Source organism: Myotis myotis, unplaced genomic scaffold (assembly GCF_014108235.1).
Source record: "Myotis myotis isolate mMyoMyo1 unplaced genomic scaffold, mMyoMyo1.p scaffold_m19_p_8, whole genome shotgun sequence".
NCBI lineage: Eukaryota > Metazoa > Chordata > Mammalia > Chiroptera > Vespertilionidae > Myotis > Myotis myotis.
Window position 1 is genome coordinate 77,745,945 of NW_023416390.1, and position 26,217 is coordinate 77,772,161.

Here is a 26,217-nt window from a genome sequence, read left to right on the forward strand (position 1 = left end):
CATAGAGTCTGTAGGCAAATGGCTGTGAGGGTTAGGATGATTATCCTGTCATTCTTAATTTAGGTGTCATACAAAAACTGAAGGATAATAATTCAAATGCTTAGGTCTCGTGGTGAAGTCTGATGGGTAATACTGTATAACATATTATAATAATAAAACACTTATGTAAGAATACAGTATTACACATGCTATAATGTATGAGCAATCAGCATATTAGTTTGCATTTATTGAGCACTGTGCCAGCCCTGCTCTAAGCACTTCCCATGTACTAGCTCACATTTAATGCCCACATCAGCCCTAGCCATTCTATTACTATTCTTATTTCAAAGGGGAGGAAACTAAGGCAGAAGCTGAGTAACACACCTAAGTCATAGGACCAGAAAGTGGTGGTGCTGGGATTGGGGCCCAGGTGGCTGGCTGCAGAGTGTACCATCCCGTGGGTCCCCCCAAAAATCAGAAGCCCAGACTGCCGCCCTGCAGCCTCCACCCCCAGCTCTGCCTGTCCGGCAGCAGCACAGGCCTGTCCACAGTTCACCACTCCGTCAACCCAAATCGTTCCTCTGAAGCTTACATTGGGCCCGTGATCTTTGCCTCTTACATTTTCAATGTACCGTTTCCATTTGAGGCTGCACAATCCTCACCCCCTATTGTGTAAAGGCTTCTTGATCACCCCAAGGCCTCTGCTTTGCCCTTGAAGAGGAGCCCCTATTTCTGGACTCTGGTCAAGCAGTTCATACTTCGCTACCCACAGGGGTGCTCAGTCTGTCTATTTCTAGCTCTGTGTTGCTTTTGAAGCCTAAGGAATTAAAATGTTACAAATGATAGCAGTGACAAGCTTGGCCTTTACTTCCATGAGCACGGACCACAGCTTCCACACTCTGATGGGGTCATGGGACTTACGAACCCTCCCCCACCCCACCCCCTGGTGTGCAAATGAAGTCCTGCTTTTATCTGCTTTATATAACTTAGGTTTCATTTCAAGTTTCACTTGAAAAGGGGTCCTGTTTTAAAACATGTTTGAAAACCATCTTGATGTTTGAGAAGTCCTAACGTATTTAGAATGACAGGAAATTTATTAAAGGAATGCTTAGAAACCACAGGCTCCCATCCTGACCTTACTTAGGGCGAGGAATGACCACAAGCAAGACCAGGGAGTTGTCTCAATGTCCCCTCCCCACCAAGTCTTTGTGACGCCTCTCAGAGTGTGGGCAGGTGCAGGTCTGATGGTCAAGCAGGTTTTCATCTTGACCATCCAGTTTCTTCCCTCAGTTCTCATTTGGCCTCCACTGTCATAAAGAACATTCTTCCCCCAATGACAGACTGACTCCCCGGGTGACCATGACAGGCTGCTTCAGAATTCCAAAAAACCATTATCCAGCCTCTGGAGTCTTTCAAATCAGGAAAAGGACCCCAGAAACATGGTGCACCCTTAACCGTTCGTGAGAGGCCTCCTGGGTAACAGGAAGCAAGACACGGAGACATAGGGACTTCCGGAGAGCCTCACCTGCTTCTCAATGAAGGCGTTGATTCTCTGCAGCACCCCCTCACACGTGAACTCATACGGCATGTACGGCTCGATCTGCGGACACAGAACATGGTATCACAAAAGAGGGAGACACAGGAACAGGCAACACCCAGTCCTCCTCGGACTCACACTCAGTGCCGATGCCTGTGTCAGCCTTGTGAGGGGCTATGGCTATGAACTTGGAAGTCAAGAGTCCTGGGTTCACACACTCACTGCTCCTTACTAACTGTGGGACCCTGAGCCACTTACCTTACATCTCTGAGCCTCAGGGTTTCATGCGTGAAACAGTGATGAGAAAAACCTATCTCTTCGAAGCTGTGGTGAAGATTATATCGGGGGAGAGGAGAGTAAGCATTAGTTCAGTGCCCAGCACTAAGTAGGCATTCAGCAAATGGTGGGGATATTCCCTTCTAGAAGGTAAGCCCCTGGGGCAGCATCCGTGGCTGCTCTCAGTGCCGAGCAGTGTGGCACCTGTGTGCACTCAACATGCACTCAAACATCTGCTGAATGAATGCATGCCCACTGCTCTGAGAAAGGCCTGCGATGAGTGGTTTAAGGCCCCACCACAGTGACAAAAGCATTGTTCTACTTTTGTAGGTGAGACTGACATGTGGTAAAAAACCAGAGTGTACATAGTGCCACAAAGAGTTCATGTAGAGGGTCCTGGGAGGCTGGAAGGCTGAAGCCGACTTATACTCAGGCTGGGCTTTTAAGGTCAGCTAAGATTCCAGCAGGCCAAGGTGTGGAAGATATCCTCAGCATAGCGAGTGATGTGAGATTAGACACTGAAGGTGGGTAGATCTACACAGCAGGCGGGTAGAGCTCAGGATCATGGAGTCTGGAGACAAGGTTGGGAAGAGGTTCACTGGATTTCCACGAAAGCCTTGGGATCTCTAGGCTAAGGATCCAGGCTGTGAGGGTAGCCAGAGACACAGAGGGGCTTTGGGGGTGGGGGAGGCAGTCTGATCAATCATGTGACACCTGTGGGAAGGGACAACATGTGAGTTTGGTCTCTGCTGCTCAGTGCCTGTGCCGACATTGTGAAGCCTGGGCTTCGGGGGCAGCCAGCTAGGATCAGCAACCAAAAAGGAAATTCCACTTGGCAGAAAACCATCAGCAATACAGTGTGTGACAGCTTCAGAGAGCCCCACAGCACTGTCAACAATGGAATAGAGGGCACCTTCACCATTGCCTTCTTAAGTCTAAGTCTATACTTGCCTATCTTGAGTCTAGGGGGTAGAGGAATTGGACAAAACATCTACGAGTTGAGGCCAGCTGAAAATGGGACAACTGACCAAGAAGACAGCCTTCTGTGAGCACACAAGCAGTTGGTCTCAAGGCATCTTCTTCCTTTTGTGCGTGTGCTGATTTACACACTACTTTTGAAATCTTCAACCATGATTGTTAATTTCATGACATATCTTCAAACACACAACTAGATGGTGCGTCACACAAGACAAGTTGTATCTCACCATCCCTGCCCACATCCATCCAGACATAACTGAAAGAGGCTCAGCGTAAGTATTATAACATCAGGGCATGATTATTCTACAAGAACAGACGTCATTCTGTGCCAAGATAATGCATTTCCAAAGAGTTCAAAACACTTTGAAAAACTGACTTCCCGTGTATCTTCTCATCTCAAGCTTTTGCGCTTGCTGTGTCCTTTCAAATCCAGATGTACGTAGCCCTTCATACCAAATGTAAACCTTTCTTTTCTTATTTACTCAACCAATGGATAATTCCAGAAACATTCTATAAATGGAAGTTAATTAATTCAAAGGGCTCAATGCAATACAGAAAAATGGCTCTTCCTGTGTCCTCCTAGCAACCAAACTCAGATAACCAAAGGGAGGCTGACTCATTCATTGCTTTGTGGTCCAATTCACTGTTTTAAAAGATTCATAGCCAAATAATTTTACTATAAAGGAAAAGCAAAAAAAAAAATGGTATCTGTAAGCCATCTCTGCCACCCTGAGTTGCACTGGCCACCCTGCTGTGGACGGGAGCAGGGCTTCTGCATGGGAAGCTCTCCAGAAACCTGGTTTCCGGGCTGAAAAACACTAGCAAGCCTCCCACGTAGAAGCTGCTAGGCAGGTTGGAGTGTGTGTGTGTGTGTGTGTGTGTGTGTGTGTGTGAGAGAGAGAGAGAGAGAGAGAGAGAGAGAGAGAGAGAGAGAGCTTTCTGCACAACAGTCCTTTGGAACACAAGTCAAGGCCTCTTTGAGGAGTGGAATGAAAGGGAATGCTGGTATCACATCCAGTCACGGACAAACCCAAGCAGGGCCATCGTGGAGAAGCGGGAGAAGTGCTTGGTCATCCTGTTTGGTGGAAATAGGGCTGTTACTCATATGGCCACAGGAAGGGTGCCTGCTGGCCACACTGTGTGGTTCCTGCTGGCTCTGGGAACTTCCCATTATCTCCCCTCCTTCTCCTCCATTTTCTCTCTGGGTTTCAACCTGGATAATTTCTATTAAGAAATCTTCAAGTTCATTGATATTTTCCTGTGCTGTGTACTGTCCAATGATAAGCCCACTGAAAGAGTTCTTCATTTCTGAACCTGTTTTCAGTACCAGCATTTTCTCATTTGGCTTTTAAAAAGTTTCCAGCTCTCTCCTGAAATTTCCCCTCTCTTCACTTATGCTGTCCACCTTTTTCACCAAGTCTTTTAATATACTGATCTTAGCATTTTAAAGGGGCTATATGATAATTCCAACTCGTGGGCTATCTCTAGGTCTGATTTTATTCATGTTTCCTCTCTTAATGATGGGTCATGTTTTCTTGCTTTTTTTATTGTTGTGTAATTTTAAATCTTGTAGTTATAGATGAGAAGGCTTGGCACCAGATTTTTGATCCATTTCTAACAAGTGGAAGCATTTCAAAGATAACAGTTTTGGTATTAATCTCATTCCCTACTTCATCTCTCTTTCCTACCTTATCTTTCCCTTTATTGTACTTCATTAAATGATTTTTGTTTTAAATCTTAACAAACTAGTCTAAAAAAACCTAGTGATCAATCCAGGTTTTACTACTTACTAATTGTGTGATCTTGAGTAAATTACTTAATTTCCTTAAATCTTAATCTTCTCAAATGAAGAAGGACTGAATGGGATGAAGCTCATAAAGGTATACAGAAAGACTCTACATGTGTAAAAAGAGGTTCTCTCTGTATCAGCTACTATTATACTTACTTGTTTTCCATTAAGTGGCCTACATAGGTTGGAATAAGATGAAAAAGGCAGATCAGGGTTCTACAATGTGGAGCACTGAAGTTTCATGGAGTGAACAGGGCCAGCATCACGTAGGAGTGAGCAGATGGAATTCAGTGCCCACACCTAGTGCCTTATGTAGCAGACATTCATTCCCCTTCGACTTTTGTTTGACAAAAGGAGGACTCCATGATCCACGATTTTCTGCCTCTATATTAGCTTTTAAATTACTCCTCTGAAAGGAGATGGGCACTTAACTAAGTATGTGGGTTGTATGAAGTCCCCAAAAATATATGATGAAGTCCTATCTTCCAGGACCTGTGAATGTGATCTTTTTTTGGAAACAGGATCTTTGTAGATGTAATCGAGTTAAGATGATGTCATCCTGGATTTGATGGGCCTTAATCTGTATGACTGATGTCCTTTTAAGAAGTAGAAACACACACACACACACACACACACACACACGGAGACTGCCATGTGATGACTAAGATAGAGGTTCAAGTGCAGCAGCTGAAGTCAAGGAACACCTGAGCCACCAGAAGGTGGAAGACACAAGGAAGGGTCCTCTACTAGGGGCTCTGAAGGGATCATGGACATGCCAACATCTAGCCTCTAAAATCGTAAGGAAATACATTTCTGTGGTTTAAGCCACTGAGTTTGTGGTTCTTTGTATGGCAGTCCCAGGAAGTGAATTTACTAAGTTACCGGGAGACTCAAGAAAGAAGGAAGCCCTTCCATCCCCATGGGCATGCCTTTCTGCTGAGGCGTTTGATATGCTGCACTTTCCAGAAATCTCTCTCCACTTGCACTCCTCAATTGTTTGCATGCTGTTATGGGCACTGAACATAATCTGCAAACATCTATTCCTCCCTCTCTCCATCCATCAGGTGTGCTGGGTTTTGAGACTATAAAAGTGAGACATATATAGTCACTGCTTTCATGTTTCTTAGAGTCTAGTGGAAATCCAGACTATCAATGACAAAGATAAGGGCAGTATATTATTATATATGTAATACTAATATTGACTTAATAATACTAACTAACCGCATACCAGGTGGTAGACTCTGCACTTAAGCTCTTTATATTCACTAAATCTTCACAACTGTTCTCTAAAGTACATAATATTAGCCTACAACAAAGATGAGGAAACTGAGACTCGAAGGTCTCAGTTAACTGCCTGAGGGGGTGCTGCTGTACGTGGTAGAGCTGGAACCTGCACCCCAGCTGTCTGATTACAGTCTTTCTCAGCCACGCCCATAAAGCTTCTCTTAAAAAACTACAATAGGAAAACGTGCTCTGAAAGGATGGGTGCAGGGGAAGGGTACACCCAACAGAGTCCACGACATTGCTGGGGGTGGGAGAGAGAGTAACTTAACCCTTTCCTACATGGTGGAAGCTTCCTACAGGCAGGCAGCCAGCCTCAACCATGTTCATGGAAGTGGGCATCCCCTAGAGTGTCTCAGAGGGCGCTGAGTGTGCAGCAGGGACTTAATAAATGTCTGCTGAATTGATCAAGAGAGTCCAGAGGTGTTAGTTACTTATACGAAATTCTAGAAAATGTTTAGGTAGAAAAGCCAAATAAATAGATGCTATATCAAAACATGTCCCAGTATTTCCTTAAATATTCCTTATCCTCACTGTTTTTGTAGAAGAGCAAGGCTATCTTTTCGGGTCTTTGTGAGAGCTACATAATTAGGTCACTAAGCAAGTCCTATAATTTGAGCTCCTATTTCTGTGTCTGGGATCCAGGAGTCCTGTCACAGGGTTTGTAGAACCACACACATGTGGACACCAGCTCTGTTTCCACTTCACAGAAACCCATGAGGTCCCCAGGCCACGTCCTACGGCTTGGCTATTTTCTGATTCCAGAGTTAAGCTGCCACGGAAATGTTCTCACTGGTCAAAGGGCCTGTGATACTTCCCACACTTTTCAGTTCACATTACAAATGTGGGGGATGGGGGGGGGGAATGAAATAAAAGAAACAACCTTCTGACTTAGAATTGCTTTCACTGCGTCCTCCACTTCCTTCTGATTGTCAAGGTCAACAGTCCAGACGTGGGGCCGGCCGATGAAAACTTCAGCATATGGATGCTGAGATGTCAGCTAAAAAAGAAAAGACAAAACCTCAGTCTCACGCACTTTTAAAAAAAACCTTCTGTGCTAGATGAGGTGTTAGGCTTTTTATGGTACCAAATTGCACTTGCACAAGTAACAAGATACTTGTTCTGCCCTTCCTTGGCCATCAGAACCTCCTAAGTAAACTATTAGTAGGTAACAATAAACCATTGAGCTAGTGGGATATTTCTTGGGCCCACCCAAAACATCTGGATGCGTAGGCAAGGCATTAACAGGTACAGATAAGGAAGCTGAGTCAGCGTCATCCTAACAGGTTCATGTGGGATGTTTTAAAAGACAGATGCCCAGGGCTGTCCTGGACCCTTTGAGATGGGATCCAGGACTTTGGAGGGGCTCCTGTTGGCCCTGGGATGGGTGGCATGTTGGCCATGGCCTTGCCAGAGGCGGTGAGGTCTGGGAGGCAGACCCGGCAATGGCTCCGCATCTCGAATCCCACTCGGAAAGAAGAGCTGGCATGTCATAACCAGGAGGCATGGAGGATGTCACAGTGACTTCAACCCCCAATATCGCACCAAGAAATAATGAAGGTTTACTACCTTCCATCATATCGCAGCCCTGAAATCACCCAGATCAATCCTGTCTGAGTTAAAAGACACTGGTTAGGATAGACAGACAAGCACAGGAAAATTACAACAAGGCCTTAAAGTCACAGGAGAGGAGTGATGGTGACAGAACTAATGCTGCCAGAAAATCAGGGGATTTGGGATGGTTTCAGGAGTAATCATTAGCACAATGAAGACTCTATTTTTATGAAGACAATATGGACTCAGAAAAGCAAGGTAAGGTTTGCTCCAAAGAGGGCTTTGTTTTGAGAAGAAAGGGTGTCCAGAGAAACCCGGTATGAACGCTGGTGATTCTCAGATCTTAAAAGAGCCCATTCTTCGAGACAGCTAAACTCACCCCTCTAATGAGTTTTCAGCTTTATTCTTGTTTCCCTTTAAGGTTATGGTGTGAAGGGGGCATTCTTGGCATTTGTGGGAGCATTTTCAGTTCTCACGAAGCCTGGGGGTGCCATCCGTAATGGGTGGGTGAGACCAGGATGCCAGGCACCTGGTGATGTGCACGACAGCTGTGCGCAGGGCAGAGCGTCCACTCCCTGCACAGCTCTCACCTGCCTGGTGGGCTCTCCTGTGGGTTCACAGCCCTGACTCTTTGGCGCAGCTGTAATATACACCAAATTTGCTTGGCACACAACCGCCATGTAAATCAGGGATGCTTGTACGCTGCTTTATTTGGAATGCCACCAATAAGCCGTACTGTTTCAGAAAAAAACGGCGGCACAAAGTCAACTTCACTCGGAGGATCTGAACCTCCAGTATGCCATTCCCAAATCAGTCTGCATTTGCAGCCACCCCATTAATGTCAACTGTGTATGGATGTGGCTATATATATAGGAACTTTTTATTTAGCTCCTCTTTCACGCCAGTTATAAGCAAAGAGCTGATGAGATTTGGCTGCGTGTTTTATTTCTCTTAGATAGAAACTTATTCCCGGAGAGAGGAGTGAATGTCACGTGTCTTCTGTGTAGTTCTTGGGCACACATTAGTATTTCTTGACTACATGCACACTGAGATACATATTACCTTCTTGTAAATTATTTTGCTTTCATTTCTTTCTTATATTAGAGTTAGAGAATCCTTTTTAGAAATTGTATACGCAGGCAAGGCATATTATTTACATATTTCACTTCAGGAGGAGAAAAGTGGACGTTCTATTCATTGGGTAATAAAAGGAGGCACTGGGCCTGTTGGGGGCAAGGCCCCTTGCGTGGAGGCCACGCTGGCTCTCTGGTTCTGACCCCCATATGCTCAGAGGATGGGATTGAACCGGTGCCTCTCATGGCTCGTGTCACCGTTCTTTGAATCCTACCACACAGATGGTGTGCATGAACTACTCAGGTGGCCAAGTCAGAGTCTCAGCCCCAGGCCCTCCCTGCTGCCCGAGGTGCAGGTACACCAGACTTCACTCGCCTCCTCTGCGGAGTCGCGCCCCTCGCTAGCTTGCTCAGTTCTCCTCCCCGCAACACCGACACTCTTCTTCTGCTCAGACTCCTGGTGAGGAATAGAACCCACAGAATGCCACAGGCTGGGAGCTACGGAAATAGCATTTGCTTCCCTCAGCACATACTGTAGGTTTAGTACATGTGGATGAAGCCAGGCACCGTGCTCATCGCTTGACATGCATCAGTTCTCAGGTTTCCCGTGTATCCAGGAGGATTGTGAGGCCTAAAGGTGGTTACAACTGCAGCTACAAAGTGGCTGAGCAAATTCAAATCTAGACCCTTCAACAACTTATTGGCTTTACACCGAAAGGAAAGTGATGATATTAAAAGATGCTATATTAAAAGACCAAACAAAACCCAACGTAAACACCAGTCTTTCCATCGCTCTCTTAAAACTTGCCAACCTAAAAAAAATCCCTGACTGAGCTTTTATCTGTATTAGACCTTTTCTGACAACGAGCAAAATGTCACAGCATATTCATTTTGTGGCCCAGAACGAGCTACACAGCTGATCCTTACACTGGAAGCAGGGTGAGGTCAGGCTGCCACGTGTGCCACCAGTTAGCCACTCACATCAGCAGTCTCTCCCTGCCCTTTGCAGGCCCCTGCTTATTTACAAGGCTGTTCTAAGTACTTGGAAAATACAAAATGCAGAGCCATTATAACCTTATGCATTTATGTTTATCGAGGGTTACTTAATTTTAGGAGTAAGGCATTTTGTGATTCATTATTCCCCCTCTGAATGTTATGTTCCTTCTTGTTAATTTATTGAGAACCGTCTGATCTGAGTTACTTCCTTGTATATCAATCAGTAAATTTACTGGAGTACAGTTTGTAAAAGTAATGAAAATGTTATTAAATGTGAGACATTACTTCAGAGCGGCTATTAAATCTCCAAGGAGGACATAAGTTCCCTTTATGGGGGGAAAAAAACACACCAAAAAACCCACAAAAAATAAAGACTCCTCCCCCCGAAGCTAGAGAATTTCTAATGGTTTACAAAATGTCATAAAAATGATCGAGAATCTACTAATATGTTTCCTAATATAAAGATAAAAATCCAATTTATACTACATTTAAAGTATACTGAGAACCAACCACATTATTTCCGGCATTATGGAACTTTTTCTCCTCAGCGCACATGTGGTTTTAAAAATTGGTCCAATGCAAAAAATAAAGACAGTTTTCTTGTTCTCTAAAAACAGAAGAATCTAGACATTTTCTTCGAATGAAGGCAAAGAAGAGACATGCAATTTATGTGAATCAATTGTTGCTTAACTTGAAACTAGCATTGGCACAAAAGATAGCTATGTAATTATACACACTTCGGTTAAAAATTTTCTACAGGGGGGAGGGGGAGGTAATTTCTAGGGATTTTTGCTCCTTAGAAATCTGTAGAATTATTGATACCTGTTTCCCAATTAAAAGCGTCTTTTCTTAGGGAAATTCTGTGGCTTTTGTGAGCTAAAGGGACAGAGTGGGGTGGCCCGCCAGTCCATGAGGTCAAGGTCACTGGCTCCTCTCAAGACTGTGTGATAGTGCTGGCTCCAGTCTGCTCTCTGGGCTGAGAGTCTCCAGCAGAGGAGGAGCTGGACAGAATATGGAAACTGCCCTTCTGCATAACGTAAAGTGACCTTGGGTTTCCTTCCAACATGCTAGCATTCATGTCCCTGAGGCTTGAACCCCACTCTTCTTCTTCCCCTTTAAAGCACAGCTCCTCCCCACCCTCCTCAGTTAACCCAGCACACCCTCCACCTGGCACAGCTCCAAGGTAGCTTCCTGCCTTCACTGACTTAACTATACTAGTATTTTAATACATTTCCATTGATTATGCAGCGACTGGTACCATGGACCCTGTAGGGCACCACACACACCTGCCAACTGACCTTCTGCATCCCGGGCCTCCCTGAGAGCCAGGACCAATGGAGTCACCTGTGTGAGGTCACCTGAGAGCCAGGACAATGGAGTCACTGGTGTGAGGTCACCTGAGAGCCAGGACAATGGAGTCACTGGTGTGAGGTCACCTGAGAGCCAGGACCAATGGAGTCACCTGTGTGAGGTCACCTGAGAGCCAGGACAATGGAGTCACTGGTGTGAGGTCACCTGAGAGCCAGGACCAATGGAGTCACCTGTGTGAGGTCACCTGAGAGCCAGGACAATGGAGTCACTGGTGTGAGGTCACCTGCTAAGCGACCGCTGAAAGATCCCACAGAGCCACTGTAACCAGTCTCATCTCTGAAGGGCCAGGAGGAACTAAATGACTGGGGGCAGCTCCAAGGCCTGTTTCCTTTTAAGTAATAAAGAATGAAACCCTCCATGATCTCAACAAAAAGCAAATTACTAAATGGTGACACCTGATAGAAAATAATGAACATACTTTTCTCAATAACTTCATACTGCTAATCTGGTCTCTGGAATCCTATGTAATAAAAGCCTAATATGCTAAGTGTCTGGTCGACTGGTCAGCCATTCAACCAATCAAAGCATAATATGCTAATGGTATGCTAAGGCTGCTCAATCACTCGCTATGACATGCACGGACCACCAGGGGGCAGATGCTCCAACCAGTAGGTTAGCTTGCTGCTGGGGTCCAGCCAATCGATTGGGACTGAGCAAGATGGGCTGGACATGCCTTGGAGCCCTCCCACAGTCCCTCCCCAGCTGGCCAACCTCCCGCGCCTCTCCCCAGCCCTGATCGTGCACCGGTGGGGTCCCTCGGCCTGGACTGAGCCCTCTTGAAATCCGGGGCATCTCGGGGGATGTTGGAGAGCCAGTTTCAGCTCAATCCCACAAGGGGAGCACAGCTCAGCCAGAAGCCAGGCTCACGGCTGGCAAGCGCAGCAGCAGTGGCGGGAGCCTCTCCCACCTCCACAGCAGCTCTAAGGATATCCGGAAGGGGGGCCTAAGCTGTCAGTTGGACATCCCCCAAGGGCTCCTGGACTGCAAGAGGGCACAGACTGGGCTGAGGAACCACCCACCCCCCCATGAATTTTGTGCACTGGGCCTCTAGTATTACGTAATTCACTGGGAAATAGTTAGACTGTATTTAATTGTCCTACATTTGTTTTTGTTTGTTTTTCAGGAAAATGTACTCACTTGTAACAAAGTGGCATCAAAATCTTTAGAATTATCACTAATGAAAAGGTGCCAGTTGTCAACACAGTCTAAGATCAATCATTTCTCAAAGGCTTGTCTATAAAAACCGCAGTAAGGAAAGAGATGGGTTTCCATGCTTTTGATGCATTAAAAAGAAATCATCATGAGGGAAAAGAAAATCACCATTAGAGCACCACAGTAATAGTTGCTACAGGCAAGATCCACTGATACATGGTAGAAATAAATGGGCAAGCCCTGGCTGGGTGGCTCAGTTGGTTGGAGCATCGTCCAGTACACCAAAAGGTTGGGGTTTGGTTCACAGTCAGAGTACATACTGGGGTCAATCCCTGGTCAGGGTACATATGGTAGGCAACCTCTCAATGTTTCTCACATCAATGTTTCTCTCTCTCTCTCTCTCTCCCTTCCTTCCTCTAAAATCAATAAAAAAACATATCCTCAGGTGAGGATCATAAAAAATTTAGATAAATTTAAATAAATAGGAGAACCAGGATATTTGTGCAGTTTCAGAGTATTTCCCCAATTTAAAGACAAACAGCAACTTTATAGTTACTACTACTTTATATAGTTACTCCCTTAACCAAGTGATCAAGGTTAACGTCACTTGGGATAAGATGCACCCCTTATCTGATACACTGGAAAGGACACAATCACTTCTGTGGTATTACTGCAAATATGTGTAACCCTCACACTAATCATGAGAATACATCAGCCAAATCCAAATTGAGGGACAGTGTACAAAAACCTGACTCGTACTCCTCCAAAATGACAAGGTCATGGATGGCAAAGAAAGACTGAAGCACTGTCACAGATTGGAGGAGCTAAGGAGAAACGACAGTTAAAATGCAATGTGAGGTCCTGGACTGGATCCTGGAACATAGGAAGGATATTACTGGAAAATCTGGTGAAGTCCATATAAAAGTTTGTGGTTTAGATAATACTATGGTCCCAAGGTTAATTTCTTAGTTTTGATCATTTTACAATGGTTTTGTAATGTGTTACCATTAGAGGAAACTGAATGAGGATATAACCCAAACTCTGCAATTTTTGTAACTTTTCATTAAAACTAAAATTATTTCAAAATAAGAAAAAAGTAAATTCCAACAATTCCACTTGTAGGTCTACACCCCAAAGAAGTACAAGCAAGGACTCCAGCAAATACTTGTATGCCAGTATTCAGAGCAGTGTTGTTCACAACAGACAAAAAGTAAAAAACCCAAGAATGGGAAAATAAAGTGTGGTATATCCATACAATGGAACATTATTCAGTCTTAAAAGGAAATGATTCCATCCTAGCCGGTTTGGCTCAGTGGTCAAAATGTTGGCCCATGAACTGAAAGGCTGTGGGTTCAATTCTGGTCAAGGGCAAGTACCTCGGTTGTAGGCTTGAACCCCGGCCCCAAACAGTGAGTGCAGGTGGCAACCAATTGATGTTTCTCTCCCCCTCCTTTCCACTCTCTAAAAATCAATGGAAAAAATATCCTTGGGTGAGGATTAACAACAACAACAAAAAAGTGGTTCGGATACATGCTTCAACATGAATAAACCTGGAAAACATGCTAAGTGACATGTACCAGTCACAAAAGGACAAATACTGTACAATTCTACTTACATTCGGTATCTAGAATATGTAAGTTTATAGAGGCAGAGGGAATAGAGTTTACCTGAGGCTGTGCAGAGGGGAGAATAGGAAGCTACTGCTTAATTGGCACAGAGGTTCTGTTCGGGACAGTAAGTTCTGGAAACAATGACTGGTGATAGTTGGACAACACCGTGAATGTACTTAATGCCAGGGAATTGTACACTTAAAAATCTTAAAATGGTCAGTTTTACATTATGAATATTCTATCACAAAAATGTTTTTAAAACTTACAAATAATTATACACCTGGGCAGGAATAGAACTTCTGAGATTTCCTTCATCTGAATTAAAACACAGGGATCATTTTTTAGCTCTTGTTTTCTACCCCAAATGCCAAAGGTTTAAAGAAGTCAGTCACATGCCAAAGCAGAGGCTCCTAAATCCAGATGTTCTCACTGCTGGGAGCATCTTTTCAACCCTTTCCAAAGACTCTGCGTTCCCACAGCACCTGGCACACAGGTGTGCGGGAGTGTTGCTGAGGAATGACCTCCCAAAAAGAAATGACCTCCCAAAAAAAACCACTCCCCAGAACGAAGAACTCAAATGTATTATACTAGCAGAAGGAAAAAGGGCGCGCGCGCGCGCACACACACACACACACACACACACAGGGAGGCCTTGCCCCAGGTTATCCGGGCCACAGGTTCATCTTTTTGAGGATAATCTACAGATCTTGTTGCTCTTCCTCCATCTCCTTTGGCCATTTCAGCAATGATATCAAGGGTCAGAGGAAAGAATTCTCAAAATAATCAACTCTGTGAATTGGTAAGATTGCTGATCAGTAAAGAATAACCATGGAAAATGCATTTTAAGTGGTATTGGGGGTTGGGAGAATCGACCCAGAAATGTTCAGAAGTGGCAGCATTGCACACTGAATGCTTTAGCAGTGCTGTGATATGCTGCTATGTCAGGGGAGCGCTGCCCAGCAGGTTATCCTAGGCCTAGGAGAAGGCCCTAAAGGACAAGGGCACAGCAGTGATGCCAATACTCAGGCCTCCTCCTCTCCAGCATCCCACATGGCCGCTTACGAACTACATCAGAATAACAGAAAATCAATCCCATGGTTTCTTGCATGCACCTGTTTAGAACCAGTTGCATAAACACCCAGCTTAGTCACTCACATACTCCACAAGACTTCTGTTTATTGCCCCAAATAAACTCTGACTGCCTCCAATGGTGATTCATCACTCACTGTGGATTTTCAGGAGGATCTCTGAAGGCACTTCCAATAAAGCAAGGGTGGGGAACCTTTTCTCAGCCAAGGGCCATTTGGATTTCTATAACATCATTCTCAGGCCATACAAAATTATCGACTTAAAAATTAGCCTGCTATATTTGGTCAAACATTTAATTAACTCACCCCTGATGCCTTGGCAGGGCCAGACCAAATGATTTCGCAGTCCTTGTCTGGCCCGCAGATCAGTCGTTCCCCACCCCTGTGAATAAAGCTTCTTCGAACAGCTGGGGCAATGGCAGGACTGCTTCTCAGGGTGGCGCCTGCTGACGGTGGGCTAACACACCAGATACATCACTTTGGTTACCCAGATGCATCCTGTTTCTCAAGGTTGATGGTTTTTCAAGGACCTGCAGCCCACTTTTTAGTCCTCACAGCTCACCATGGACAGTAGGTCTGTCAAAACACCTGTTAACCAGCCGACTTCCTTATTTCATAACAAACCATTCAGAAAATCAGAGTTCAGCTCATTCAGCTGGAGATGTCTGAATTAAGATAGAATAGAGCTGGGGTGGAATGAAACAAATCCCACTTTGTGGAGGGGCAGAAATGGATTCAAATCTTGGCTGTACCACCACCTAGCTATGGGATGCCATCATGTGCTTCATCTGAGCCCCTCACTCCGTCCTTCCACCCAACTATGTTCCATGAAGTTGGTAGCACCTACCATCCAAGGCTGTGAGCTTACATGGGCTCTTAGTACTGAACACATAGCTATTATCACGTTATTGACAGTAGAAGGATTTTAAGAGATGCTTACCTCTCTCAAAGTTGGCTTGCCAATGAAAAAGTCTGTGTTTTTGCTGCTTTTGGGTGGGTTGAACTTGGGATTCAGAAAAGCACATCCATTTGCGATGGCCTCCAGGGGAGCTGGGCCCTCATAGGGGAACCCAAGGCCCACAAACAACTGTAAGACAGAAAAGCACACTGCACGTAAACACAGCAATCAGAACTGGTGTCCCTGCCCCACGGGGGTGATTCTGTGCTCCAGTCCTGTGTGGGAGGCCCAGAAAGCCTGGAAGACTCCTAGGCCTTGGGAGACGGGGCGAAGGGAGGTCAGTTGACAGCAGTACCAGGCACCTTCTGGGCTCCTGAGCTGTGTGGGTCCTCATATTTTCCTTTGCTAAAAAAGTACGGAAGCATTGGGACAGGCAGTAGAGGGGGTAGGAAAGTGGAGGCATTAAAAGAATAAAAACAAACAAACAAAAACAAGACCCAACAATCATCGTTCTGTAACTCACCAGGAGGCATGATTGGAAAAACACTTGCTGACTAAACAGAAGGTTTCTTCACTGAGCCGAAGGAACAACAGGCCCTTTCAGGGCCGCTGGGCAGGGGGACAGCAAGGTCACTTGGTAGTTTGATTACAGTTCAAATGGAGCTGCTTTAAAATGATGGCAAGTCAGTAAACACAGGTTTTCATAATGGGGTTTTCACGTCGGGACACCAACATCTTGGTTTTTATTTTCTCATGTGGAGAGGGTGCCAAGCTGCAAACTGGGCAAGGCTGCTTCCATAGCCAGCAAGCACACTGCGTGCTTCCCCGCAGCAGACCATAGATGGCAGCAGAAACACACCTTCTGGGTCCACCCAGCAACCTCAGCTGAGAGCAGGGTGACAAAGGGGACCTGCAGGTCTGGGGCACTGACTACCAGGTGCAGAAATGAAACATCGCACAGAAACGCCTCCTGCGCTTCATTGCCATAGGCTATGTCCCAGGGCCGCAGAGCTGCAGTGACTGCCAGGTGGGTCCACGTCTGGGCCTGGCGACCTGTGTGCTCTCCCTGCCCACATCAGGAGCCAGGTCTGTAGTCACTGTCTCCAGAGGCACAGCAAGGGACAAAGGACAATGGGCCCCAGGGCATCGTCTCCTTCTGCCATCACACTGAGGACACCTCTGCTGCCAGGACGGAGAGGGAAGGGGGGATGCTGCAGAGCCGACAGGGCAGGAGGCTGGCTTCTCCTTTCCCAGCCATCCTTCCCTGGCAGCTGCTTTAGCTGAACGGTTATTTAGAACGGTTCTGCCTAGAGAGCCCTGAGCTCAGGCTGCCGGGCTCCCTGGGAGACACAGGATGTATGTGGTGGGCACGCGACTCCAGGGCAGAACACTGAGCATGGCCCACACTCCCCACACTGGAGAGTCATGTAGCCCCACAGGGATTTTTCCATGGCTAGAAACGAAAATCTCTGCTTCTCAGGAAAGATCCCCCATCCTATAATTATTATGTTCTTTTGCATCGAACAGTGCACACTTAACCGTTTCGCTGTTTGGAGGAATAACCTCTCATTTCCTGCAAACCTTGAGAGGACTGGCTACACTGTCAGAAACATCCATGGGGCTGGGGGTTGTTAAAGAGAAAGGAGGTTTTGAGAAGCCAGTAGAGCTCCCCTGCTGGCTGGGTCATAGCTCTCAGGCAGAACCACTGGAGACCTGGGTGGGGAGGGAACATGGACGCAGGAGCCTGCGAGCTGCAGGATATCAGGTGCACCTCCATGCCACTAGAGGCTCCTTTTCTGGATCTTATTCTTATTCTGTCACTAGCGGGAGTGAGATTTATCGGAGAGGATTTCTGTGTATAGGGTGTGGCCAGAGCATGTGCCTCAGAAAGAGGCATGCCTAATAGCAGCAGGAGAAATGGAAGAAAATGGGCAAGTTGTACTGTAGGGCTAAGATACCTCAACTCCGTTAAATATGACGAACCCAGGGTTACCATCCTTGAGGCTTTGATTTCTGTGGCCTGCCCTCCCCACCTGATTTGGGGGAGGAAGTACCAGCTGTCTAGGGGGAAGACGACCTCTACCCAGCAGAGAGCTCCAGATGCCATGGAGAAGAAAGGTGCTAGAAGATGAAGTTTCCATGCAGGTGGGTTTACTCTCAGCCCTGGAACTCAGCGTTTCCTGACCCTGAGACTCAGTCCTGCCACAGAGGGCCGACACCTTCATCAACTCCAAACTGCAAACAACTGAGGAGGAAATGTGGGAAGCATAATACTTGTCTATTTAAATAGAAAATCCTGGAAAAATTTAATAGCTCCTTCAGACCAACCAATCTGAACCCATTAATTAAAAGGATTTGAGGCTCTTGCTTAATGGGCTTGAGTGTGACCCAGGTTTAATTATATGTGAATGACAATTTGCACCATCCCTTCCGCCCTGCTGGCACTGGAATACCACAGTGCACACGAAGCAAACACTCCGGGCTAACTCTCCAAAGCCACACCATTTTAGGATGAAGCTTAAGCAAATACCACACAGTTTCTTGGCAATGTTTTCTCATGGCACTAGTTAGAAATGCAGGAAACGCATTATTTGGAAATGCAAAACAAGTTTTTGTTCTGTCAATAAGCAACATTTTCCTTGCTTCCTGTGCACTCATTTCCTGCGACAGAGGTATTAAGGTCAAACAGCATACTTCAGGTCTGAATGACGACAGGGTAGGGCAGGGAGTTCATCATCACGGGGCTGTTCTGTAAACTCCTGCGGGTGTACGGCAGTGGTTCCCAACCTTCTGGCCCTTTAAATACAGTTCCTCAAGTTGTCACCCAACCATAAAATTATTTTCGTTGCTACTTCGTAACTGTAATGTTGCTACTGTTATGAATCGTAATGTAAATATCTGATATGCAGGATGGTCTTAAGCGACCCCTGTGAAAGGGTTGTTTGACCGCCAAAGGGGTCTCAACCCACAGGTTGAGAACCGCTGGTGTACGGCTTTGTCACACATACACTGGTACCCTAACCACGCTGAATTACCTTCACCTGGACCCCCTCTTTCCCTGGCATTCTTCCCTCTTTCAGATTTCCTCAGCACGGGGGCAAGAGACACACTACAAGAATGCACCCAAGTGCAGAGGCTTCACGGTTCAGGAGGAAACTGGGTATTTTATGTGCCCTTCATCTGGCCGACAGAAGCCCGGAATCTAACGAGGATATTCCAGATGACAGAACAGCTCCAGGGCTGCAACTCTGGCTCCATCAGTGAGCATTTCCAAACAGAGGGATTACATGCTCTAAAGTTAAACTTCCCAACTAACATTAAGAGGGAACAGATGATGCGCCGTATGTCTTATTCATGGCATAAGACTAGGGCACTCCTGTGCATCCACAGAGTTTCAGGGAAGCCACTCAGATGCTCGCTCTGTGTGAAAGGAGACACGGAACTGTTTCCACCTCCTCAGGGGAGTCCTTCACAAAGAATCCCTCCATCCTGGACCATGGTCGTTTCCCAGAAAGACCCCATGGGCTCGGTCAGCTTCCAGTCACTTTTGACAAGGAATATCCAAGGTAATACAAAATAAGAAACATACAATCAACATACACTTTTCAGATTAGTTTTAATTAGGCAAGTTGGTAGGTGGCTCAGGAGGAATATGTACAGGGTGAATTAATGGGTTCAGATTGGTTGGTCTGAGCAGTGAATGATCCTCAGCTTATCCATTAAATTAATTACTGGCACAAAGTGATCAGGACAACGCGGTGGTTAGCAGCACAGGCTCTGGGACCCGGGAGACCAGGGTTCACGTCTTAACTCCATCATATCCCAGGTTCTGTAACTGTGGGAAATGGTTACATGCCTCTTCCCATGGATTCTAAAGGCCCATCTTCATCATCTATTCTCTCTAGCTAGGGGTCGTTGGTCAAGGTAACACCAGCTCTCTAAACTTGTCTTTGCATGTGTTAAGTGGGGAAAATAGTACTATATTTCATGGGGCTTCTGTGAGGATTAAATGAGATATTTCAAGGGAAGGATATATTCTAAAGCCTGGCACTTAGTAAGTGCTTACTAAACAGTAGTCCAAGTTCAAATCCAGGTTCAACTTCATGCAGCGGCATATCCACGACCTTTTACTGCTTAGCTGGAGTTAAGGTGTGTAGGAGTTTTGGTTGTGGGCTTTTATAAAATATTCAGCACCTACATGTGTATTAATGAGTTTTCACTGTTTTATAAAGCACCTGGACTAAAAAAAGGGGAGGGACATCCATAGGAAGAGAGAAGACATGGTTTAGTGACTGCTCCATGGAAAGGCCAGTCCCGTGAGTCACATGCTATCGCTAAGCCTTGTGTATTCTTCATATAATGATGGGGAATCAAGATATTTTTGGTATCCCTTTTATATCTTTAAAATGAATTCATACAATGGCTAGGTATCGAGACAATTTCAGGTAGCCTGTGGGGGTCCCTTCTCTGGCCATGTGTCTTCCCTTTGGCACCCAATGCTGAGGAGAGACAATAGCAGCCAAATTCTCACCCATATGGGTTTGGCTACACCCTTTCATGGCTACTCCAAGCCCCTGACCAACACTACCGGAAAATTCTCTTGCAAAGAGCTGGAGGGGCCAGGAGACAAAGACAAGCGTGTTTTAGGGCCCAAAGATGCTGCTAAACCCAAGACTATTTCCTGGAGACCAGCTTACTGAGTCGACTCCCAAAGTCTGCCGAGTTACCTAACTGGCCTTTCAGAAACAAAGCGAAACACAAGCATCAGAACTCAAACTCCCTGCGCTCCAGGCATCTGGAAGGTCCAGTACAGAATCAAATGGAATCGGTTTGCATTGTAGATAGAGATGGTGGAGTAAGAGGCTATCTGGATTAATTTAAAACTGAGATGCTGACCATCTCCACCTTGCCAGCATGACAGGTTTCCCCTCAAAAGGCAGCTCAGGTATCACTCCTCAGAGGAACAGCCTCTGACCAGCCCGCCTCACCCGAATCCCACACCAGACGGACCCCTCAGCTCCCCACAGCGAGGCGCCCAACAGCTGTGTCGCCAGCACATGAGGATGGGTTCCAGTGGTACCCAGATCACAGGAGTCTTGAGACAAAGAGATGACTCCCGGAACAGCTTAGCACAGGTAAGGGTTAGAGAAAATGGCTGTTATTGTGTAAAACCCTGCCGTCGTGGGCACCGTGATGGAATGAATATGCTGAGTGCGTGGAAAGTGACTGAGATGGACTCTGTCCTCCACAGCAGCCTCACCCCGTGTTTCGTCGGCTTCCCCAGTCACAGGGCAACACTTCACACAACTGAACGGCTGACCCTGCTCACAGCGCCACAGGAAGGTTTATTGTGGTATCACTATTTTATATTATTTCTACTCCTACCTGTGTACTTTTTCACCTTTTATAGTTCCCTGTGTGTCTCCTCCCCAACACCTGTATATTTGTTGTGGGCAAAACAGCCTTAGTCATCTCTGTATCAAAAGGGCCTAAAGTAATTCCTGGAACATATCCAGTTCTTAGTATTCGTTTGGCAGAGAAATGAGCAAAGGAATACATACTAACAGGTTAGCTTTTTCCAGCAATCAAGTGTGTCTGCGAGGAGATGCTGGATGTCTCATGTGTATTTGGATGTGGGGATATGCTTTTGTTCTGGAAGTCAGAGAGGTCACTGAATCATATCTCTACACACTCTTCATTCTACACACATATGTGGGAGGGGAGAGAGAGAGGAATATATGTGTGCAACTTTTTTCCATCGAGTTAGAGCAAGAATAACTTAGGTGCTGGTCACTAGGATGAAAACTGCTTGCTTGAGGGCGAGTGTGTCCGCATCTGAAATAGAACTGGAGGGCGGACGGCTCCATTAGTAAGTAAGCTCATGGGTGCTTTCCCAGGGCCAAGAGGGGCAGGTCAGGGCATCAGAAGGAAAGTGCCCCTTGCTGGGGAGATCCTGGAGACCCAGGTGAGTGATTCATGAGAAAAGCAAGAAGTCACTCCCAGAGGGCATGACCACAAGATCCCAGATGGCAAACAGATTTCATGTTGACTTCTTCCTTCATTCTTAATGATCTGAAGGCCCTCTACAAGCCAGGCACTATTCTAGGCATGAGAACTACCTGCAAACAGAACAAGCAAAGCCCTCTGCCACATGAGCCACAGGGGTTGGGTTCCTCAGCGGTGGCTGTCTCAGCCCTGGGTTTCTGAGAAAGGCATATGAAGATGCGTTCCAATGGTACCAGCTCAGAGGACTCCAAGCTTGAGGAAAGAGCCATGGTTGATTGGTGGCCAGGGGGAGTGTCAGACAGGAGGATAGGATGGGAGAGGGACAGCATCTTCCAACCCTGCCCAAGCTTCTAGGTGAGCCCTGAAGGTAAGCTGTCAGATGACATGGTGAGGACATGGAAACTGTGACCCACTGGGGTTAGAGGGGAATGAGCAGAGATTTGGAGGGAGAGGAGGTACAGCAACAGCGTGAGTAGCAGTGGCTTCTGCCTGGTTTCCCATAGCCAGAATTTGTTCTCAAACTTTTGCTGTAAAAAGAGAGGTACTTGAGCTTGGATGGACCTGGAGAATATTATGCTAAGTGAAATAAGCCAGGCAGAGAACAATTGATACCATATGATCTCACTTACATGTGGAATCTAATGAACAAAATAAACTGACCAACAAAATAAAAACAGAGGAACGTACAGATGGAACAAACTGACAGAAGTCAGAGGGGAGAATGTGGGATGGACAGAATGAAAGGAGGTGAAGGGATTAGCCAAAGAACATATAAGCATAACCCACAGACACAGACAACCGTGTGGTTTAGGGTCAGAGGGAGGGAAGGGTGAGTTTTGGGTGGAGGTGGGCATGGGGGGGGGGAGACATCTATAATAATGTCAATAAAAATAAAATATAATTTTAAAAAAAGAAAAAAAGAAAAGAAAGGAAGATACGTGTTCTGGCTCCCTCTAAATGCTCTTCCATCTAGTGTAGGACGGGAAACACCCATTCTGCAAGGAGCTTCCATGGGGAGACCAGGGGGAGTGGGCACGAAGAGGTTAAAATTAGGAAGGAAAGGAAGAAATCACATGAAAAGAGATGGGGACTTAAACCAAAGTGAAAATGTGTGGATTTTCTGGCTTAACCTGCACTCCTGGAGTCCGCAGGATCCATGACTTGTCTGCTCCTCTGATAAACAATGACTCCCTCCAAATGTATATGCCTATTAGAAGTCCAGGACTTCCCAGCTCTCTCAGCCTGATGTCGGTGCCACTGAATTCCTCCTGTCTTTGCGGGCGCCCTGCAGCTGGCGCCTGCTAATGACACCTGGCCCTAATGGCAGGCCAGGACCAAATTCCGCTGAGCAGACAGTTTCCTGAGCTTGGTGCAGATTCGAAGATGGCTCATAAAGAAAAAGAATGAGTCAGAAGCTGGGTAAGCATCAATCATTTCGGTCTGTCTCTAAACCTCGAGGAGCGCCAGGCTCGCTCCTCTCTCCTGCAAAGGAGCCTAAAAGCCACTCATCCCGCATGCATTTGCTCCTCTGCATCTCCAGTCTCGCTTCCATGCGGGTTGTAATAAATTGCCTTTAAATTGCTCAGAGACACACAGAAAGGAGTACGAGGCAGAGAGGGTTATATATGCAAAGCCTGACTGATCTTCAGTGTCATTATTTCAGAGCTCAAGGTTCATTCATTTCAGTGCCTGCTGCTGTGTTCTGGAGTAAGGGGTTGGGGAGGGGGGTCTTGGCAGTACACTGCCTCATTTCCATCATATTTTACCACTGTTTTAGCCATAATTCTACTCGAAATACTTTAGTATATTCTAGATAGCTGAACAGGCAGTACAAAATGGGACCAGTGACATCCTCTGAAGAAACAATTTTTCAAGGATAAATATACACCCTCGCACTCAACATTGAAGCCGCAACCCTTTGTTGGCAGGCAATCGCTGGTGGCCCGGGACTTCCAGGCCTCAGCCCTTCCCTTCCCTGCATAGAGGGGGCCTCCGCCCCAGCCTGTTTCTCATTTCCGAACAGGTAAAGGGAGGGTAGGTAATAAGAGCTCCTTTGAAATTTGCAGGGCAGAGTAAGACATTCACGAGGGAGGCTGGGCTAAGGGACGTGTATGAGACGGCAACGCCACACTGCTGAAAACCAGTGCTGCCAAAGGTCATTTGAAAGGAGCCTGAGCTTTTCCCACGATCTACGTGGGGAAAAGTAAAATGAGGCAAATGGCAAAACAGCATTGCCAGCAAAGGACCCACATATTCTAATGATTCTAAGACACCGCCCGGGACAGAAGGTGAACGGGAAGCACACAGTGCGAGCTGGGGAAACAGTGCCTTCCCGGCTGCCAGGCTTCGGACTAAGGTGACCTGATAAGGAAAGAAAGTCCCCATTAAGACAACCACACCTTCAGCCAAGGACATACATGACTTATCACGCTAGTTTAGTCATGCAGGGCATTGCACAATGGCTTGGAGGGAGAGATGGTCAGACGCATTTACATACGCAGAAACAGGCAGCTCTTTGTCTGGACAGCATCCATTAAATGTCCGAGTGCTTATTCCTGAGGATGGTGTGTCCAAGGCCATCAGAGCTTTAATTTACAATAAAAAAGTCACCCTTTACAGCCACCTTCCAGAGACCTCAGGGACTGTGGGCAAGCCCAGCTCTCTGGTCTGCTTCCTCCTGTTGAGAATAAAGTTAACAATAGTACCTGCCCTGCCTACCTCTGGGGGCAGTTGTGAGGATTACACAGGACAGCACATGTGAAAATACTTTCCAAAATCAAAGTATCCCACAGTGAGTATAAAAAGCTATTATTAGGCCACAGAGGTTCATCCACTCAGTCTCCCTCCCCTATCCTGAGGATGAAAATACATTCCGTCAGGGACAGAGCCAAAAAATTCACTATGAGAATGAGCTGCTCATCCTTTAGGAAACACTGAGCAAGGGTCTGCTTGTTTCCCTCGCCCTGCACCCCTTGCACAGTGCCTGGCCCACAGAACTGCTCAGTCAGTATCTGTAATATTCACACAAAAAAGCTTAACAATAAACATGAGAGCTTACCTAATACACTACCAACCCTTCGAAACCAAACTCTGGTCTATTCGTAAGTCCCTTGATTTCATTTGGTACCGCATGGCAGAGTTACAGACACTGGGAGAGAACTCCCACATTGTTAAAACAACATATTCATCATCTATCCAGGGCTCCCGGCTCCCTGCACCATGTGGTCTGAACCCTGTCTCTGTCCCTGACAACCAGCCAGCCCCTTTGCCCCTTATCAGAGTTCATCTTCTACTACTTCCCAACACTAGTTAGACTAGCCGGGTTGGATTCCACTCTCACCTGAATGTGTTATCTCCACTCCAGCACCTGGCTCTCACTGCTGTCTGTTCCCAGGCCAGGAGCACCCACACCCCTCCGTTTCTCATCTCTTACATCTCTCAGGACGCCTTCCCCACCCCTTGAGCCTGAAGGGGTATTTCCCTTGTCTGAACTCCTTCAGCGTGCAGCCCAAGTGAGGACATGAGAGCAAAAGCTGGCTGGGAGGCCAATTCCGTGAACAGTGGTGATGGGGAGGTGGGGCAGTGAAGCAGCCAGGCTTGTTGTGAAAGCCACTGCCCCGTCTGAAAGTCTGGCCCCCGACCCTGGCCCCTCACGGGATACCTGGTCCAGAGCAGGTCCTCAGTGAGCAAGTTTTACACTGTGGCAACCTCCTTCCACAATTCACTGACTTTTCACTGCCCAGAAATAACCTAAAGAACTACTGCAGCTTTGAAAAGAAAGCATGAGAGAGATTCTGATCCCATTTTCAACGCCAGCAGAAACAAACCTGAAAACATCGCTGATGTATTTTTACCAAACCACCAAAAACTCACCTTGGTTTCTCGAAGAAGAAACTGTAGGTCCCGCCCACTGAGGATACCGTGGTTTTTCACATAACTGGGAATATTCTTCGTGCTGGAGCCATAAACGGTAGCATGCACTTCCATGTATGTGTGAATAATGTCCAGGTAGATCTTCTTATTCTGTAGAGGGGACACAAGAGAAAGGCGTTCCTCATGTCTTTCCATCCTTATAGCACCTGTCTCAAAGCTGGGGCCACAGGCATGGGAGTTCCTAACACAAACACTGCAGAAACATTGCAGTCCAACTCCTAAAATTTCTTTCAAAAGTAATCTGACTGGATTTTGAGGGTAAAAATGGTCATATGACAAACTGTACAATTTTGCAAGAAGCAAGTATTATACAGCGACCTATTATTGAATACCAATGCTAGCTCAAGGCCAAATGTTTGGGGGTATCATCCTTGCTTGGTAAATTACCAAGAGACCCAACACTTTGCTTCTGGCTGGTCTGCCTATGGCGAGGAGATTGGGGAAGTCAAGGTTGGACTTGAATATTTATTTATCCGGAGACACTAAGCTGTCCCCGAGGAGCACAAACAATCCCCAGCTCCTGCCAATATTTCTAGTGATGATTAACTCATCTTGTCGGAACAGGATCCCACCTAATTTGCATCATGAGGAGAGAGTTTCCCAGAATCCATGGTGATTGACTTGGCAGCTGGAGAGAGAAGACTATCCAGGTAGGCAAAAGTGAAAAGCAGACTAAATGTAAACCCTGATGAGCCC

At 46.3% G+C, this 26,217-nt stretch overlaps 1 protein-coding gene across 5 annotated transcripts in view; it reads right to left on the reverse strand.

Moving 5' to 3' along the window:
- The window catches only part of MGAT5 (alpha-1,6-mannosylglycoprotein 6-beta-N-acetylglucosaminyltransferase), a 352,200-nt gene that overhangs the window by 19,899 nt on the left and 306,084 nt on the right, over nt 1-26,217 (reverse strand). For 3 of the 5 annotated variants that reach the window (XM_036320246.1, XM_036320245.1, XM_036320244.1), the window contains exons 12-15: nt 25,462-25,611; nt 15,625-15,771; nt 6,724-6,840; nt 1,505-1,579 (exon numbers count right to left, since the gene is read on the reverse strand). In XM_036320246.1, coding sequence (XP_036176139.1) covers nt 1,505-1,579; nt 6,724-6,840; nt 15,625-15,771; nt 25,462-25,611 — 489 coding nt within the window. Of the gene's footprint in view, nt 1-1,504; nt 1,580-1,774; nt 1,841-6,723; nt 6,841-15,624; nt 15,772-25,461; nt 25,612-26,217 lie in introns of all 5 variants that reach the window. The other 2 variants (XR_004969483.1, XM_036320247.1) reach the window with 2 other exon arrangements.